General features: G+C 52.7%; 1 protein-coding gene across 2 annotated transcripts in view; it reads right to left on the bottom strand.

Moving 5' to 3' along the window:
- The window catches only part of CPNE5 (copine 5), an 89,090-nt gene that overhangs the window by 49,587 nt on the left and 22,367 nt on the right, over positions 1-17,136 (bottom strand). For both annotated transcript variants that reach the window (XM_037063295.1, XM_037063296.1), the window contains exons 4-7: positions 3,717-3,820; positions 3,270-3,309; positions 2,979-3,055; positions 1,135-1,194 (exon numbers count right to left, since the gene is read on the bottom strand). In XM_037063295.1, coding sequence (XP_036919190.1) covers positions 1,135-1,194; positions 2,979-3,055; positions 3,270-3,309; positions 3,717-3,820 — 281 coding nt within the window. The remainder of the gene's footprint in view (positions 1-1,134; positions 1,195-2,978; positions 3,056-3,269; positions 3,310-3,716; positions 3,821-17,136) is intronic.

Raw genomic sequence — 17,136 nt, 5'->3', positions numbered from 1 at the left:
AGGGGCCGCATCTGGAGGTTCCCCTGCCACAGGCAGGTAGCAGCACCTGCTAGCTTGTTCCCTTAGACAGGGTGGCTGAATCGAGTGGCCCGAAGACCCTCCCCACCACCTGTCTGGCCCTTCCTGGTAGTAGAGATATGATTTGTTTGACCAGGCAATAAAATCCTCACACCAGCCTCCTCGCCCAAGGCTTCTCCATCTGTTCCCTCTTTGCCTCTGAGTCCCTGTTCTATTTCCAATCTTTCCATCCCCTCTCCAGCCCTGCTCCCACCTGCTCAGCCTTCCTTTCTGTCTCCCTCCCTCTGGCCATTCTCACGCTGTCTGTTTGTCTCTCTGACTCTGGCTCTCTTCCTAATCGCTGCTCCTCTACTCCCTTGTAAATCAACATCCACGTTCCCCCTGGGCTGCGAGCCTCCCTAGGTCCCCTGGAGACCCCTTTCCCACATCCAGCTGGTCTGGTGGCCAGTGGAGCTTTCCTTACTCAGCCCAAACGCTCATATTCAGGAGGCACCTCCAGGCTGGCTCCCCAAGCCTACACCCCTCCCCTGTGCCCTGCTGAGGTAAGAACCCTCCCTCCAACCAGGACAGGAGGGGAGGGAAGGAGGGGGGAGGGTCTGCATTGCCCACTTTTGCCCGAGGCCAGGCAAAAGCAGATGGTCAGAGTGGAGGCTGGCCCACCACAGCTTGTGAGCAAATGCAGAAAGTAAGGACTTAGCTGAAGCCACTCTCTGGATGAGACTGACATCCCTCAGTGGGAGCCATGGACGGAAAGGGAGAGAAAAACGTGCAAGAGGCAGAAGAAACCAGGCCAGAGGCAGGAAGGGAAGGGAAAGTGCCCAGCCCCTCTGACTCCTGTTAACAGCCCCTACCTAGACCCTGCCCTGCTCACAGAAGTCCCATGAGCCACTGGGGCTGCAGAAGCTCGAGCTCCAGCCTGGATGGGGGCAGGGACCAGCTGCAGAATGACCCAAAGTCCCTGAGCCCTTGAGAAGGGACCCAGGGTCCTCTCTGTCCTCTGGACCAGGGTGGAATGCACAGTGGTGGGAGTGGGGACCGGGCCAGAACTCTGAGGCCCCTCTGCAGAGCTGGCTGAGTGTCTGAGGACCCGAGGGCCAAAGAGGTCTGGTGACCTACCCATTGGACACAGCTGGCATGGGTTTGCCCGTCCTGGAGTTCAGGCTGAATGCTCCTATCCTGTGCAGAGAGGAAGAGAGAGAGTGTGTCATGAGCCACCTGTTTCCAGAGACCAGAGTGCTTGCCATCTGGATTCTTGGAGACAGGTTTTTGGTATGGATCAAACATCAAAACAGGACTGAAAGCCACAGGTCAGGGGAAGGAGAAGTCTTCTTCCCAAACCCTGTTGTAAAGTCCTGAGCATCTCTAGCTCAGCGGCTCTCAGAGTGGGGTCCCGGGCAGCGGCAGCAGCATCCCCTGGGAACGCGTTAGAAATATAAATTCTCAGGCCTCACCCAGGACCTGGACCTGAACCCCTGGGGGCAGAGCCCAGCAGTCCGTGTCTAACAAACCTCCAGCAGATGCCAACGCCTGCTGCCACCTGAGAACCACGGCTCTCCCTCGCTGAGCCTTGGTGAGCAGGCTGTGAAGTGGGGCAAGGCTCAGGGCAGCACATGAGATCAGGCCTGGGACAGGGCCTGGTGAAAGAGGGCTGCTCACGGGCCTGGCCGAGAAGACAACCGCCCTCACACACATACACCTTCAGTGGGCAGAGCAGGTCCCCCTCGGTCAGCCACACCAGGCATCTCCACCGACCTGCACCCTTGAGGTCCTGCTTGCCTTTGAAGGCTCAGCTCCCTTGCCATCTCCTACCCCAAGTCTTCCTCAGTCCCCCAGGGGCACCCTCCACCAAGGGTGCGTCAGGAGACAATGGGCAGAAACCAGCCCCGACCGGACTGGTAGCTCATGAGCTTTTGACCAGGCAATCGGGAGCTGAGAGGGGTCAACACACAATTACTCATAGGATCCCATGTTTTAGAAGTTTCAGAGCCCCCTAAACCTAGGCTTGCTCCCTGTTCTCAATGAATACTAGCTATTATCATTTTCTGTTAACCCAGAGGAAGTGACCTTTTGGGGGACAGGGAGCTCTTTGTGGGTGTCCTGAGGTTATCACACAGTTACTGGGGGGTCAGAGACAAGGGCCTGGGAGAGAGACCACCCGCCTCCATACACATAGTAACAGGTTCTGCAGTTATTGATCATGGCGAGGGGATGGCATCCAGCGTGAACTTGGCAGAAACAAGCTGGGGGTTGATGCCCAGCCCAGCCTGATCCCCCTTTCCTGCCCATCCTGCCCATGACCTGCATGCTCATCCCAGTCATCAGGTCTCTATTGCCCGGGCCCTGCTCCTGGGGTTTCCTGAGACACAGGGACAAGAGAGGTCGCTCCCACCACCTGGTCAGCTCCGGCTGGTTCCTGAAGCCACCCTCAGACCCCACTGCGAAAAGTCTTGGGACTCTTCACCCCAAAGCCTGCTCGGAATAACAGCTTTCCCCTGAAAGCACGCCAGGCCCTTGAGTGCAGGCGGCCAGGGGCAGGGTGAGATGGGGAAGACTTCACCAGACCCGTGTGGGCCCACAGCGAGGGTGAACACTCTGAGGAATGCTCTATGTGAGTAGAACCCTCCATTCGAACAAACCCCAGCTCTCCCGCTTCCCAGCTGTGTGGCCTTGGGCAAGTTACTTCCCTCTCTGGGCTTTGGTTTCTTCCCTCCTCCAAGGATAGGATCTCAGAGCCTTCCTAGGAATATGGGGCTCTAATAACCAAGATGGGATCCCTCCAAGGTAACTGGATTAAAGCCCCTGCAAGGGGAGGGCCCATGGGGTCTCCTTATTCCTAACCATCCCTCATGACTGGCTGACAGCTTTGCCCCCCTCTGAGCCAGCCCTCAGCAGGGCAGACAGGAAGTTGGTCCATCACTGAAGAAGGAACCCAGACAGGCCCCAGTCTCCTCTACACTTACGTGAGGGGCTTTTCCAGGCGGCTCCCGGGGGACCCCACAATCTCTCCAAGGGTGCAGAAGGCCTGGCCCAGGAAATCCTGCAGATCCAGGGTACAGAAAACACCAGTGTCACCCACACTGCTCACAGCCATCCCAGCTCCCCTGTCACTCCTCCCCTGGAAGTGTGAAGGCTCTGAAATGACAGGATACAGCATCGACACACACTCGGTGTCACGGTGAAGCCAGAGGCTGACTCAGAGCTTGCCATTTAAGAGACTTCAGAATCACTGGGCAGTTGCAGGTGGAACTCACGTGTTTGGATAAGTCAGGGCTCTTCGAGTCAACGTCGTATCTGCAGGGAACACAGAGAAGTGGTGATGGCAGCCGGGCATCCTGCCCCACCCAGTCTGGTCAGGACCCCTGCACCACAGAAAACAGGCTCTGGCCCCAGAAAAGCTTCAACAGAGGGAGAGGTCAGTGGGAACCTCCCGGGCCCCTGGGGAGAGAAGGGCTCCCAGAGGTGGAGCTAGAGTCCTCCACGCCCAACTGAGAACAACGCAGGTGGCTCTTTTTCCCTGCCCCACCTTCCTCCCATCTCCTGAGGAGGGTGAGGCTAGACTTCAGCTAATAGCCACTTTTATTCCAGCCCAACCCTGAGCTTCCTCTAACATCACTGCCCCCACCTTCCCAAGTCCTGCAGCCCCGCCTCCCATCACTGCTGCCTCCCCAGCTTCAGATTCAGAACCATCTTCCACTCACAGGTCGAAACGGAGGTTCTGCTTCTCCTCGAAGAAGTAATCCACAATGAATTTGCGCACAAAGTCGGGGTTGAGTGTGTTGTCGATGACCTCGGTTCGTCCGAACTGTAAGAGGAAATAGAACATGGACCTCGGGACCGGGCTGATAGGGCAGGGGAGCAAAAGCCAAGCCTCTCCTGGCTGCCCCATCCCCAGTCCCGGCGAGAGCGCCTCCCTCTAACGATGGAAACTGCCCACGCTGTGGCTCCAGTTTTACTCTCCCTATCTCTCCCTAGGCTATGCCCAGGTTGAATGGTTTTGATACCGGGATACCTGAGCAGGTGCTTGTGTCACTTTCCCACCTCACTGCCTTTGCCTATGCTGTCCTCCACCTGGCCTCCCCTTCTTGGCCAGTGACATGTCCTCAAGGACATGCATAGGTGGGACATTCTTTCAAGGTCCCTGACTGATGTCACCTCCTCCAGGCAACATTCCTGATTCCTTCACCCAGAGAACTTCACTTTTCCTGAACTGTCATTGGACTTGCACCTGCCCCGACGGCCACCATTCTTCCCTGACTGGTTGCCACTGGGTGTATGCCCACTGGATGCCCCTGCTGTGAATGCAAGGGCAGAGACTGGGACGGTGGGATCAGACCCCACCTCTTGGCAACCACAGCCCTGTGTGAGCCCTCCCCTTGATTGTGGGCTGGACCTAGCGACTCACTTCTAGTGAGCAGACCAGAGCACAAGTCACTCCCAAGATTACGTCATCAGGACTATGACGCCCGTCTCGGGCACCCTCTCTCGCTGTCTCCGGCTGGCCTGCTTTGATGAAGGCAGCCGCCATGCTGTGTGCTGCCCTGTGGAGAGGCCCAGGTGGCAAGGAACTACAAGCAGCCAANCTGTCATTGGACTTGCACCTGACCCGACGGCCACCATTCTTCCCTGACTGGTTGCCACTGGGTGTATGCCCACTGGATGCCCCTGCTGTGAATGCAAGGGCAGAGACCGGGACGGTGGGATCAGACCCCACCTCTTGGCAACCGCAGCCCTGTGTGAGCCCTCCCCTTGATTGTGGGCTGGACCTAGCGACTCACTTCTAGTGAGCAGACCAGAGCACAAGTCACTCCCAAGATTACGTCATCAGGACTATGACGCCCGTCTCGGGCACCCTCTCTCGCTGTCTCCGGCTGGCCTGCTTTGATGAAGGCAGCCGCCATGCTGTGTGCTGCCCTGTGGAGAGGCCCAGGTGGCAAGGAACTACGAGCAGCCAACCCATCCCTAAAAATCAGAACCCTTCCAACAGCCACTGAGAGCTCAGAAGTGGACCCTGCCCCCAGCTGAACCTGGTGAGGACTGAGGCTCTGCCGACACCCTGACCTCGGCCTTGTGAGGCAGAGGATCCCACAGAGCTGCGCCCCGGCTCATGACCGCGTTGTTCCGTGGCTACCCTCCGGGTTAGTTTGCTACTCAGCAGTGGATAACTGACACACAGACGTGACTTTCCTGGTATCCCCCGCAGCACATACTCCAAAACTGTTCACGCATCAGACACTCAATAACTGAATACATTAAACGTTCCCAAAAGACTTAAGGAAGTGTCTCCCCATTTCTGGGCATCAGAATCCCTTGCAGGATTTGTTAAAACACGGATGCAGGCCTTACTCCCAGAGGTTCCAGTTCAGTAGGTTTAGGGCGGGGCCTGAGAACCTGGGTTTCTAAAGCTGGAGGTGACGCTGCCACTGCCCGTGCAGGGACCTCCCTTCGAGGACCCTGGGCTCCCGGGAGCCTTCCACGTCTGGCAGGAGGGCAGTGTGGGTGAGACTCCGGGCCGTCACTTCCGTCCAAGTAGCTCTCTTTCACACATCTGTTCAATACACTGGACTTTTCTGGTGAGATTTTGTTTCAAAGAAGGGACATGGGACTCACAGACAAAGCGCAAAAGCCCTGCTCTTGGCGCTCTAGGAAGGGCGGGCAGAGTATTCCCCAAAGTAAACAACAGGCATATACACAATACATGTTTTAAATAGGTTGTTCATCTTTCTCAATACATAAATATGTTTCTTTGACTTGCATAGTAATTGCCAAAACCAAAAATCAGTCCTGAGTACTAGTCCTTGGTGGGGCTCTGCAGCCCAGGAAAATGCCAGCACCGGGCCCCTCTCACACGTGGTGGGCAAGGTCCCCGTCACTGGGATGTACCCGAGGGACCCCTCTACCCTGAGTTAAGTTAGAAACCTGCAGAGAGAACCTCCCCCTCCTCCCAAGGCAGGGTGGGGCCATCTGAGGAACACCAGTTTGGCCCCTCTGTGCCTTCGCCCCCTTGTTCAATCAACCTCTCTCCTGTCAGTTCCACCTGCGAACTCTCCTGTGCCCACCTCCTGTGCTATTTATTGCCTTGGACGGGTGTATCGTTTTCTCAGCTCAGCCACAGCGGCAACCTCCCAGTGGGTCACCCATGTGGGCCCATTGCTTATGCTTGACAACTCAGCCCCCAGAAGTCCTGCTCTCCAACTCCCACTCCCGCCCCCTGGGCTCCCATACGCTTCCTCACGTCCCCTGGCGATATTCTACTGGGGCTCTTTCCACCCGACTAGACCAAGCTGCTCGAGCAGCAGGAGGATCCACGCTCTCCTCACCTGTGCAGCCAGGACCTGACGCTACTCAACAGTCACAAGCTCACAGACATGGACAATCATAGCCCCAGGAACTACGTTAAACATTATTTAATCATTTCGTGGCAGACTTTCTCCACTTTATTGATGAGAAAGCAAAAGCCCAGAAGAGTTTAGTAATTTGTCCAGGGTCACATGGCTAATAGTTGCTGACGTCCAGGCACAAACCCAGGCACTCTGGCCCGTGCTGTCTAAGCCATGTTGCGCTACATGTAAGGTCCCAGGGGCAAGGACAGCAGAAGCTCACTGCCCCCAGGGGCTGCTACGCAGCAGGCACCCAGGAATTGATGAATGGAGGGAGGTTTTGAATGAGGAGATGAATGAGTAGGTTGGAGTCCTAACTGCTCCACAAGCTAATTATGTGTCTTGATCAGAGCCTTTGAAAGCCTCAGTTTCCTCAACGGAAAATGGAAAATACTCCTTGCCCTGCTCACTTCTTACAGTTGTTATCCCATCAAGTCAATTATTAATCCGATGAACAGTTTTTAAGCACTTGTTATAACCCGGGCCACGTGCTGGGTGCTGAGCTACAAACATAAATGAAACACGAACCCCATACTTAGGGGCTTCTCTACCATGGGTGGGACGACTCATGAACAAACGACTACTGTGCGGTGTGCTGACAGTGCCAACAGAGCTGTCTGCGAAGGCCTAGGGCGAGGCCCTCCCGGACCCCGAGCACTGGAATCATGGGGAAGCCTGAGGTTGTGAAAGGTACCAGAAAGCAGATCACTAGGTGCTGCTCCGTTTCTCCTGTTAGTCCAGATGTCCGACTCCATAGAGGTCTGCACTTTTCATTACCTTTAAGCTACTTTACAACTCTGCAAATCATAGAAGGAATAGAGTAATGCAAATGATTCCTGTCTGTAGAAATGCAAATAAATTTAGTTCAGGGGTATGCAACTGATTATTTGAGTATTACCTTCTGGCTATTGACTAATTTTGCATCTATTTATGAATTAACTTCAGCATTCCTTATTTCCCCTTTGTGTGTGTTACTTGAATTTCAGTAAGTCCTTACTTAACCTCGTTGATAGGTTCTGTGACTTTAGGAGAAACGATGTACAGGGAGACCAATTTTACGATGAGTTAATGATATAAATAAGAGTTAAGTCCCTTTGGTATCTCAGCAATATTACAGTAAATCGACATTGAACAAAAGACCTTATTTGAAGACCTGCTGTATTATAACATCTTACTGGTTCCTTCATTCATTAATGAGTTAAAGAAACATTTGCTATGTGTTCATTTTATATTTGTACAGAATTAATCATTTTACTTTTTAAAAAGTCCTCACCCAAAGGTGTATTTACTGATTTTAGAGAGAGAGGAAGGAAGGGAGGAAGGGAAAGAGGGAGAGAGAAATGGCGATGGGCTGCCTTCGTCAAACCCCTTTAAAAACTCCTCTGGTGAGATTTCGAATAAAGCCCAGACGAGAAGGAGCGAGCGTTCCGTGGCACACTTCCGTCCCCACCCCACGGCTGGCAGAGGCCCCAAGGAGAACACCCATTAGGGGAGATGACAGGGCTGCTTTGCAAATGGCACTCAAAGCTTCAATAGATGGGAATTCCCCAGGGATTGATTTCTGCTGGAGAAGAAAATGGAGTTCCCCTGGAAACAGGACTCAGGGGTGGGGGCTCTCCAAGGGCCCCAGTACCTCCTGGAGCGGGAAAGGGGACAGGCCAGCGGGGCTGGGCAGTGATGAATTATCAGGATGCAGGGGTAATTAACGCATGCACATCACTAAGGACCGGGAAATCTACAGTCCGGAGACTTACTAAAGATGTTTTATAGCCTTCATTACTTGGGCTAATAACAAAGAGAAAACATGTGAAAACTTGAATTTTAAAATCCAAGAAGCCTCCAGGTCCCTGTCAGGGCCAATTTATACCCCTATGAATGATGGTGTAAACACAACTAAGCTGATGTTCAAAAAAATCAATGGAGCTGTATTTCATTTTACCTAGAATTGTGAAGTTTTCAAGTGGAAAAGGACTTGGCGACGAGGTGTGAGCAGCAGGAAGCACACGGCCACCTTCCAGTCCTTCTGAACCCCTCTGTCCATACTCTGGGGTCTGAAGATGGGAGGGGGGCCTCGAGTTGCTCACAATCTGGGGCACAGGCATTTTCTGATCAACAAAGCTGAAAAGAAGCCCCCAAATCTTTGTTTTACCAGGTGATTCTGATGTAGAGAGCCCCAGGGTAGGCGGGCGAGTGTGGATGGGGTAGACTGTGGTGTGTGATGGAAGGAGAGACAGAGCCATCAAGGCGAGGAGGGCCTCCCTGATCCCCGGGGCTGGGCAGTCTCCCAGGGGGAGAAAGAAGCCTGGAAATTAGGGCATTCATTCACCCTCTGAAAGCTCCCCTGGCAACACGACCCAGAGGGAAAAGCTCCTGTCACTCCGCAAATTTTCTCCCAAGAGCTCCTAACGTCTCACGACTAAGCCTTGAGAATATCAGCGAAGCAGCATTAACTTCATGTCATCAGCTACAGTGAGACCCTCAAAGGGGAGGCAACCGGAAACCTCTTTGAGGACTAAAGCATCATTCAAGTGTTGGGCCTTAGGGGAGTAGGAGGGCAACCGTCCCTCCGAACCGCCCTGGGGCAAGGGCCAAGGTGAGGGCCGGGAGCAAGAACCCAGGTAAGACGGGTAAGGCGAGCGGCTGCAAGCAACTCAGCAAAGTCTCCCAACATCTGGGTCACCTCCTCACCATTGCCCAGAGGCAGGGTGGTGGAGAGGGGAAGACGGGCCAAGAGCCCAGGAGCCCCACTGGCACAGTCTGCTGCTCCTTATCCACGTGAGACAATATGGAAACCCCTCAGAGCCTGCATGTGCTCATTGCTAAATCAGAACAAACCATTCCTTCTCCAGAGGAAGATAGAAAGGAATGTGTGAGAAGTACCGCGGTGTCTGCATAGTTGCCCTTCAGCACCTGTGAGAGCCCTCACGTAGCCCTCCTGCAGCCCCGCTCTGTGCCAGACGTCAAGTGTTTCCCATATAGTAACTTGTTTAATCTTCACAACAATCTTATGAGGCAATACTAATGCTATTCCCATTTTACAGATAAATTAACTAAGACGAAACTCAGAGACATTGATTGACTAGCCCAAGGTCACACAGCAAGTGGGTCGTAGGGAGAAGATTTGAACCCAGGCAGATTTGGCTCCATATCAATAAGGATTTGAGGTAGTCACTAACCAAGAAGAGGTTAAGACAAAGAATGAGGCTGGAACTATGTTGTATCCAGTCTTTACCACTATTTTTTTCTCACCACTAGCCCAGCCTCTGAATTCTTCGGTGCCTACTGTCCCTTCTACCTTGTTGACTCTTCTTGTGGGGTCTGGAGGGTTGTACTGGTCAGGTGGCACTGGTGAGTGTCCCTGACCTATACCTCTGCTCACCCCCATCCCTTCTACAGCCCCTGTACTCACACATACACACACACAGTCTGATCCCTCCCATGATTCCCATGAACATTCATTGATTAACAAGTTGACCTAGAACCTAAAGATCTCAGAGCTGGAAGGAACCAAATCCTCTCAGCCAATGAGAAAAGAGAAGCAGGGAAGGGGGTTGGAGTTCTCTGACAGAGGTCACACTGCTGATTAAGAAAAGGGCTGTGAGGGGCTTCTGGTCAAGATAGTGATGTAGGGAGACAGGGCCCACCTCTTCGTACAACCACATCAAAATTACGACTAAAATATATAGAACAACCACTACTCAGGAATGTTAGAAATCTACTTGAATGGAAGTCGGACAACTACAGAATTGAAGAAACCACATCCATCCAGACTGGTAGGAGGTACGAGGTACATGGATGAAGAATGGGCTGGCCCCACACCCACATGGGTAAAAATTCGGGAGGGATATCATGGGAGTGAGGAGTCCCAGATTCACACCGGGCCCCCCAGCCCGGGATTCCACTGCCAGGAAGAAAAGTTCCCACAACTTCTAGTTGTGAAAACCAGCAGGGATTGAGTCAGTGGAGGAGGCTGTTGAAGCCCCAAACATTTCCTCTTGGGGAACACACACACGGACTCATCTACTCTGACTTGCTCCCTCTGAGCTCCAGCACCAGAACGGCAACTTGAAGGGCACCAGTGGTATACAGGGAGAGACTGAAGTATCTAGCACCAGGGTGAGTGGAGGCCATTGTCCCTCTGCTGAGCCCTCCCCACACAGAGCCGGCAAACTGGTGCCATATATGAGACTCCATCAACCTGACACTGTGTGCCCCACTTTGGAGATCCATAGAGCCTCCACCCCACCCAAGCTGCTTTTCCATAAGAACAGCTGGTTTTGCCTTCTAAGTCCTATCAAACAAGCAACAGCTGGCTCCAGTGAGCTCTAGCAGCAGTCAGTTTAGAGTTAGGGCCTGGCTTCACCTGGGACTCTCCCAGCCCAGCACAGTAGCAGCCATTCCGGATTGTTTTGTGGCTCAGGCAGGGTGCCCTGGGCAAAACACTGGTGGCGGTGGACCTTGTCCTGCACCACCCAGGAAACCACATGGCCAACCCACCCAGTAGACGGCTACAGACCACATTGGAGCACCACCACCCTGCCCCTGCATAGCTGATCCTCCATAGATGGCAGAGATTGGTCACAGCCTGTCCGCAACGGGCTAGATGGGTAAATCCCACCCATTGATCTGCTAACAGCAACCAAGGCTCAGCTACAAGAGGAGAGTGTACTCAGCCCACATAAAGGGCACACCTCAAGTACCCAGCTTTGGTGACAAAGGAGACTGTGCCACTGGACCCTAGAGGACACCTACTACACCTACGCACCACAAAGCTGCGCACCCTTCCCCAGCAGAAGCGCCCCTATAATTTTAGGCCACACTAATAAGACACACTAATTAGGCCACACTAATAAGACACAGAGTCAAAAACAGCTCCAGCTAATACATAGAAACAAACACAGGGAGGCTGCCAAAATGAGGAGACAAAGACACATGGCCTAAATGAAAGGACATATCAAAACTCCAGAAAAAGAGCTAAATGAAATAGAGATAAGCAATCTTTCAGATGCAGAGTTCTAAACACTATTTATAAGGGTGCTTAAGGAACTTAGTGAGGACTTCAGCAGCGTAAAAAAGACCCAGTCATAAATGAAGGATATACTAATTGAAATACAGAACAATTTACAGGGAAGCAACAGTAGAGTGGATGAAGCTGAGAATCAAATCAATTATTTGGAACATAAGGAAGCAAATAACAAGCACAAGGAGCAATAAGAAAAAAGAATCCAAAGGATGAGGATAGTATACACAGCCTCTGGGACAACTTCGAGAGCTCTAACATTTGCCTCAAAGGGGTACCAGAAGGAGAAGAGAAAGAACAAGAAATTAGAAATCTATCTGCAAAAATAGTGAAAGAAAACTTCCCTAATTTGGTGAAGGAAATAGACATGCAAGCCCAGGGAGTGCAGAGAGTCCCAATTATGAGGGATGCAAAGAGGCCCACTTCAAGACACATCATTATTAAAAAGCCAAAGGTTAAAGATAAAGAGAGACTCTTAAAAGCAGCAAGAGAAAAGAAATTAGTTACCAGATGGGGGAGGGGCGGAGAATGGATGAAGAGGTAAGGTGATTAAGAAGTTCAAATAGGTAGTTACAGAATAGCCATGGGGATGTAAAGTACAGCATAGAAAATGGAGTAGCCAAAGAACTTATATGCATGACCCGTGGCCATGAACAGTGGTGGGGGGATTGCCTGAGGGAGTCGGGGTGGGTGGAGGAGGGCAAAGGGAAAAATCAGGACAACTGTAATAGCATAATCAATAAAATATAATTAAAAAAATGAAAAAATAAAAATGAATACATACATTTCAAAAAGAAAGAAAGAAAAGGGCTATGACAAGAGCTGAGGTCACAGAGGTGCCCTGTTCTCCCAGAAGCCTTTCAGCATCCCTCTCAGTTTTCTTCCTTCCATCAAATCCTCCTCCTCCTTCCTCTTTGTGTCGTGACTTCTCATCTTCAAAACACGTCCCCACATCCAGGATCTCATTTAACCCCCACTGACCCAGTGGAGCCCATATTATTGTCGTCCCCATTTTATAGATGAAGGACCTCGCAATGGCCCCCAGCCACGGGGAAGGGCGTCCAGAGCTCCAAGGAGTGACAGCATCACCACGGTCCCCTGCCTCAGTAATGAGTGGGTGGCTCTGCAAGCATGAACAATCTTAGTGGCCCTGATTTAAGCAGCTCTTGCCTTTCTACAAATTAGTGAGGAACTTAGCTGGGTGAAGCTTGGAGACCTCCCCAAGCTGCAAAGCCCCCGGTGGCTGTGCTGGCCGGGATAGGAGGCCGGGGCTGATGGGCTGCTCCCCACCACAAAGCTGCGCACCCTTCCCCAGCAGAGGCGCTCCTATAATTTTCATACATTACTGAGGGCTCCTTCACTGGGGGACTCTAAAAGCCCTGCTGCAGAGCCTAGCCCTGGCCCCTCGTGAATCGTGTTCACCGTGATTACAGCTGGAGGCCAGAAAGCTATCCGACTTAAACAGAAACAGGAAAAGAGAATGTGTCTGGCTCTAGGAACAGCTCCAGGATGGACGCCGGGGCAGGGGAGGAGGAGGCCCGAGGTCAGGGCACCTGGAAGGAGGGCATGGCCTGTGGACAGGAGCATAGAGAACCTGCTTCCAGACCCACAACCATCTCGGATCTAGAAAGTTCTCTCAGGTTCTCACACTGGAGGGGTTCGGGATTCTGTAGCCACCCCTCCTTGTGGAGCGGGGAAAACCAGGCCCAGAGTGAGGAAGGAGCTTGCCTGAAGTCACACAGAACCATGACTTCTTGAGCTGCGGGACTCCCAGACCACTCCCTGTTTTGTTGGGGCCTCCAGGTGAGGAAGGGCAAAGATGAGTGAGGAGACCAAGGCTCCAGAGGCCTTCCGGTGCCCAGGGTTACACAGAGAAGGTTCCCCCTCTGGCCCCAGACACCAGCAGCGGCCTGTGAAAATTTACCAAGCTTATAATGAAAGACTTTCAGCCTAAAAGCTTAGTTCCTAATTAGCCATTGTTCCAGATGATCTATTAAATCATCCCAGCTCCTGGGGAAATAACCCTTTTACCAATAAGCCTGACTGCCAAGCTGCGGCAAAACACTCTCCACCAGCCTGTTCCCTGGAGGTTGAGCCTCGGGTCTGGCTGCAGCATATGGGGGAGGGGCCTGAGCAAGCCCTGCCCTAAAGGTGCTTGTCCCCCAGCACACACCTAACATCTACAGCTCCTAACAAATGGCACCGGGATGTCTGAAACGCCATCGGTAGTTCCTTCCTCCAGGTAAAGCGCTGGTCGCTCACTTGGGGCTGCTTGTAAGAAGAGCCATTATTGAACATTTTCTTCATGGTAGGCACTTCACATGAATATGTTCATCTAGTCCTCACAGCAGGCTCCTAAGCCTAAGCACTTGGCCAAAGAGCTTTGCTGGGAAGGTGGTCGCTGGGATTTGGACCCAGTCACCTTGACTTTGGAGCCCACACTCTCAACATCTCAGCCTCAGCTGTAAAGTGCAGCTGGACGCTAACATGGAAGAGTAAACAGATTGGTCAGCCACCAAGGGACCTGGCCTCGAACCTCAGGGTTTACTGGGACAGCAGACTCCTTTCTTCAAATGAAATCTTGGGCTCCCTGCTAATGTATTGCCCAGAACTAGCACACACCTCTGCCCAAACGGGGGAAGGGACAGAAGGAGTCACACACAGGTTCACAGTTGGCCCCTGAGGCACCATATCCAACTCCGGAGCTAGAAAGGCCACTCTGAAAGTCCACACTGAACAGATGGGGTGAGCAGGGAACCAGACCACGTCGGACCCCGGCTCTGCCACTTTCTAGGTGCGCCCCTGGACAAAGCAAGGGCCCCTCCGTGCCTCCGCTTCCTCACCCAGGGTGTGGTAAGGCTCGGGGGTGGGGGGGTACTGATGTGGAGACTGCACAGGGCAGTAGGACTGTCAGTTGTCCTCCCGTTAAAGAAGCGGCAGCACAGGGGGCAGAGCCTTCCCCCAGCTCTGTCTGATCATAGTATATAATTACAATATTTACAAGCATTGGGCATAGCCAAGCACCGTTCTGAGTGACTCTGTCATTTACTCCAATGAGCGGGTGTTGGGGCCCCATTTTACTGGGACACCCCCCTCCCAGACTTACACACGGCACCACTCAACTCCAGTGGCACCAGCCCCTCAGAAGGGTCTTCCTCAACCCCTCTAACTAAAGCAGCCCCATCTCCCTGGTCACTCTGCCTCATTACACTTTTTCTTAGCACTTATCAATCAGTCCCTAAAATTATCCAGTTTCTTGGCTGATTACACTAAGCTCCCCAGAGCAGGGACTCTGCCTATCTTGTACTCCACTACGTGCCTGGACCAGTATATAGCATATAGTAGGTGCTCAACAAATGCTTGCTCACTGACTCCAGAAACTGTGATTAAATCTAAGACCCATACTCCCAACAGTGGGGCGCGCCCTCCGCGCTGAGCTGGCCTCTCCCCTCTCTCCACCACTATGGGCCAGTCAGACTGAGTCACTGCCCTCTCACCGGCACACAGGGCGTTCTCCCCCGCAGGCTTCGCTCTTGTCAGGCCCCATTCCTGCAGTGCTCTTTCCTTCTCCCACCGTCCTTCAAGTGCCACCTCCCCCAGGAAGGCTCCCAGCCGTCCTGGGTCTCTCCCTGCTGTGAAGTGTTGAGAATTCACCTCTAAACTATTAAGAGGGCTCTTGATCTAGTTATAATCTGACACGTGGGGCTTTCTAGAGGATCCGATCTGATACACTTATCAAGATGAAGGAAAATGAGGCTTTTAAACGGTTCTATGTCTGTGTCTGGTCTCCCCAACTCCCCATGTGGTCTCTAAGGGCAGGGAACTCCCTGCTTTGCACACAAGAGGATACCGGAGTCCCATTCAAGTCATCTGTCTTCCTTTTGCCTCCACACTCCTCTCTATAGAATAGAGATACAGTGTGTAAACAGACAGGTACATGACCTGTTCCCCCCAGCCCATCAGTGACACTATCAACGAGAGCTGTCTATTGCCCGAGTGCCTACCTGGCTCCTCCAGCTTGTCCTGTGTTACCTCTAATCCTTAAGACAATCCAGCAGGTAAGTATTGCTAGTTGCCCACTTTACATATGACGAAACTGAGGCTCAGAGGGGATGAATGTCTAGTAGAAGGTCCCACAAGGCCAGGTCTGTCTGACTTCCAAGAACTGCCCACGAACCGCCCCTCCTCTGGTTCAACAGGGAGAGAACCCCAGTTTCCTAGCTGTGTCTCCTGGGGCCGGTTTCTTCACTTCTCTGTGTCTGGGGATAATCTGCACCTGGCCACAGGGTGGTCATTAGGATTGGGGACGATGACTCTGCGATGCCAGCTGCACACTCACGTCAGCTGCCCTGCCTGATCGTCACCAACACTGAGCAGGCGCTCGGTCAGTAAGGAGGCCAGCTGTTACACAGCCGATGTTCGGAACATTTTGGTCGACTCTGATTCTCTGACTCTTAAACAACTGGAGTCATCGAGAGTAATGTTGGCTGCTGGGAGAGGGTGTCTGGGAGGCTGAGAGCACGGAAGGTGGAGCACAGTCAGATAAAGGCACGGCCATGGCTAGAGGATTTCCTCTGGAAGGACAGAATGAGGGCGGGAAGTCCACCCAACTGTCTGGATGCAGGGGAGGGACAGAGCAAGGGAAGAAGGTGGGTAACAGACCATGAGGTACGGTGGGAAAAGCCTGGAGCCAGATAGCTGGGGTCTTTTTTTATTGTCTATAATCTATTATTTTAAGTTACTTTTGAATGAATTTCCTCCATCCTAGGCATGGGAGTTCCATTTGAAAGATGCTACTTAGGAGGTCTCGCCTCAAATCCCTTATCTCCTGGGCCCTGGAGAACCCCGTTAACAGGGGGAAGTTAACAGTGATGTTTTACAGCCAATAGGAAGGTGCAAGAGAGACACGGGAGGTTAGAAGCGTTGAACGAGCTCTTGAGCACTCGCAGGAGCTGGGCATGAGAACCTGTAGACACCAAGGCTCTCAGGCCTTGGGAGTGGGTCTGGATTCTGACACCCCTGGGCGCTCCCACAAACAGAGGCTGTGGTGGCCTGATCGTCACCAACACTGAGCATCGTCCCATGTCTGCCTGCAGGGAGCCTTTCAGGCAAGAGGCCCTGAGACATCACTGAGCTTGCAAGGACCAGAGTGTGACTGGGGCAACTTGCTCATATTAGACTAGAGTCTAACCTAACCATGAGACCATATGAAATTGCCAGCATTTTCAAATTGCAAATCCACATGGTTCAACCTAACCTGCTGGTGCCTGTGGCAGAAATCAGCCCGAGTGCAGCTTCTGTGGCCGTGTAGGCCCAGGTGTTGAGGTTGCGTGAAGTGGCGCTGGGCCTGTACCCACCTCTGACTGTGGGTGACTGCTGGTATCTGCCCAAAAGGCCCGAAAGCTGGGGACAGCCAATGGGGTTAGATGGCTTCATAACCGATGTGAATCCCAACTCTGCACCCATGAGCTGTGCGGCCTGGCACAAGCCACTTCCTCTTTCCCAGCCTTGGTTTCTGTCTGTGACATGGGCCAGGCACATCTCCTCACAGGTCACCGCAGCATCAGGGATGAGCCAGCAGAGCCGAATGAGCGGTAGCTCCTTTCTTATGGCCATTCTGAGGGTATCCGAGTGGGAAAAGTTCTGACACCAGGCTAAGAAGTTTCATCTCAGAGGCCTGGGGGCCAGGTGGAACCCTGAGCTGCAGTTGTAAGAGCCACT

The sequence above is a fragment of the Sturnira hondurensis genome, unplaced genomic scaffold, assembly GCF_014824575.4.
Source record: "Sturnira hondurensis isolate 20B ecotype Veracruz unplaced genomic scaffold, ASM1482457v3 Scaffold0014430, whole genome shotgun sequence".
Lineage (NCBI taxonomy): Eukaryota > Metazoa > Chordata > Mammalia > Chiroptera > Phyllostomidae > Sturnira > Sturnira hondurensis.
This window is presented reverse-complemented; position numbering and strand designations above follow the sequence as displayed.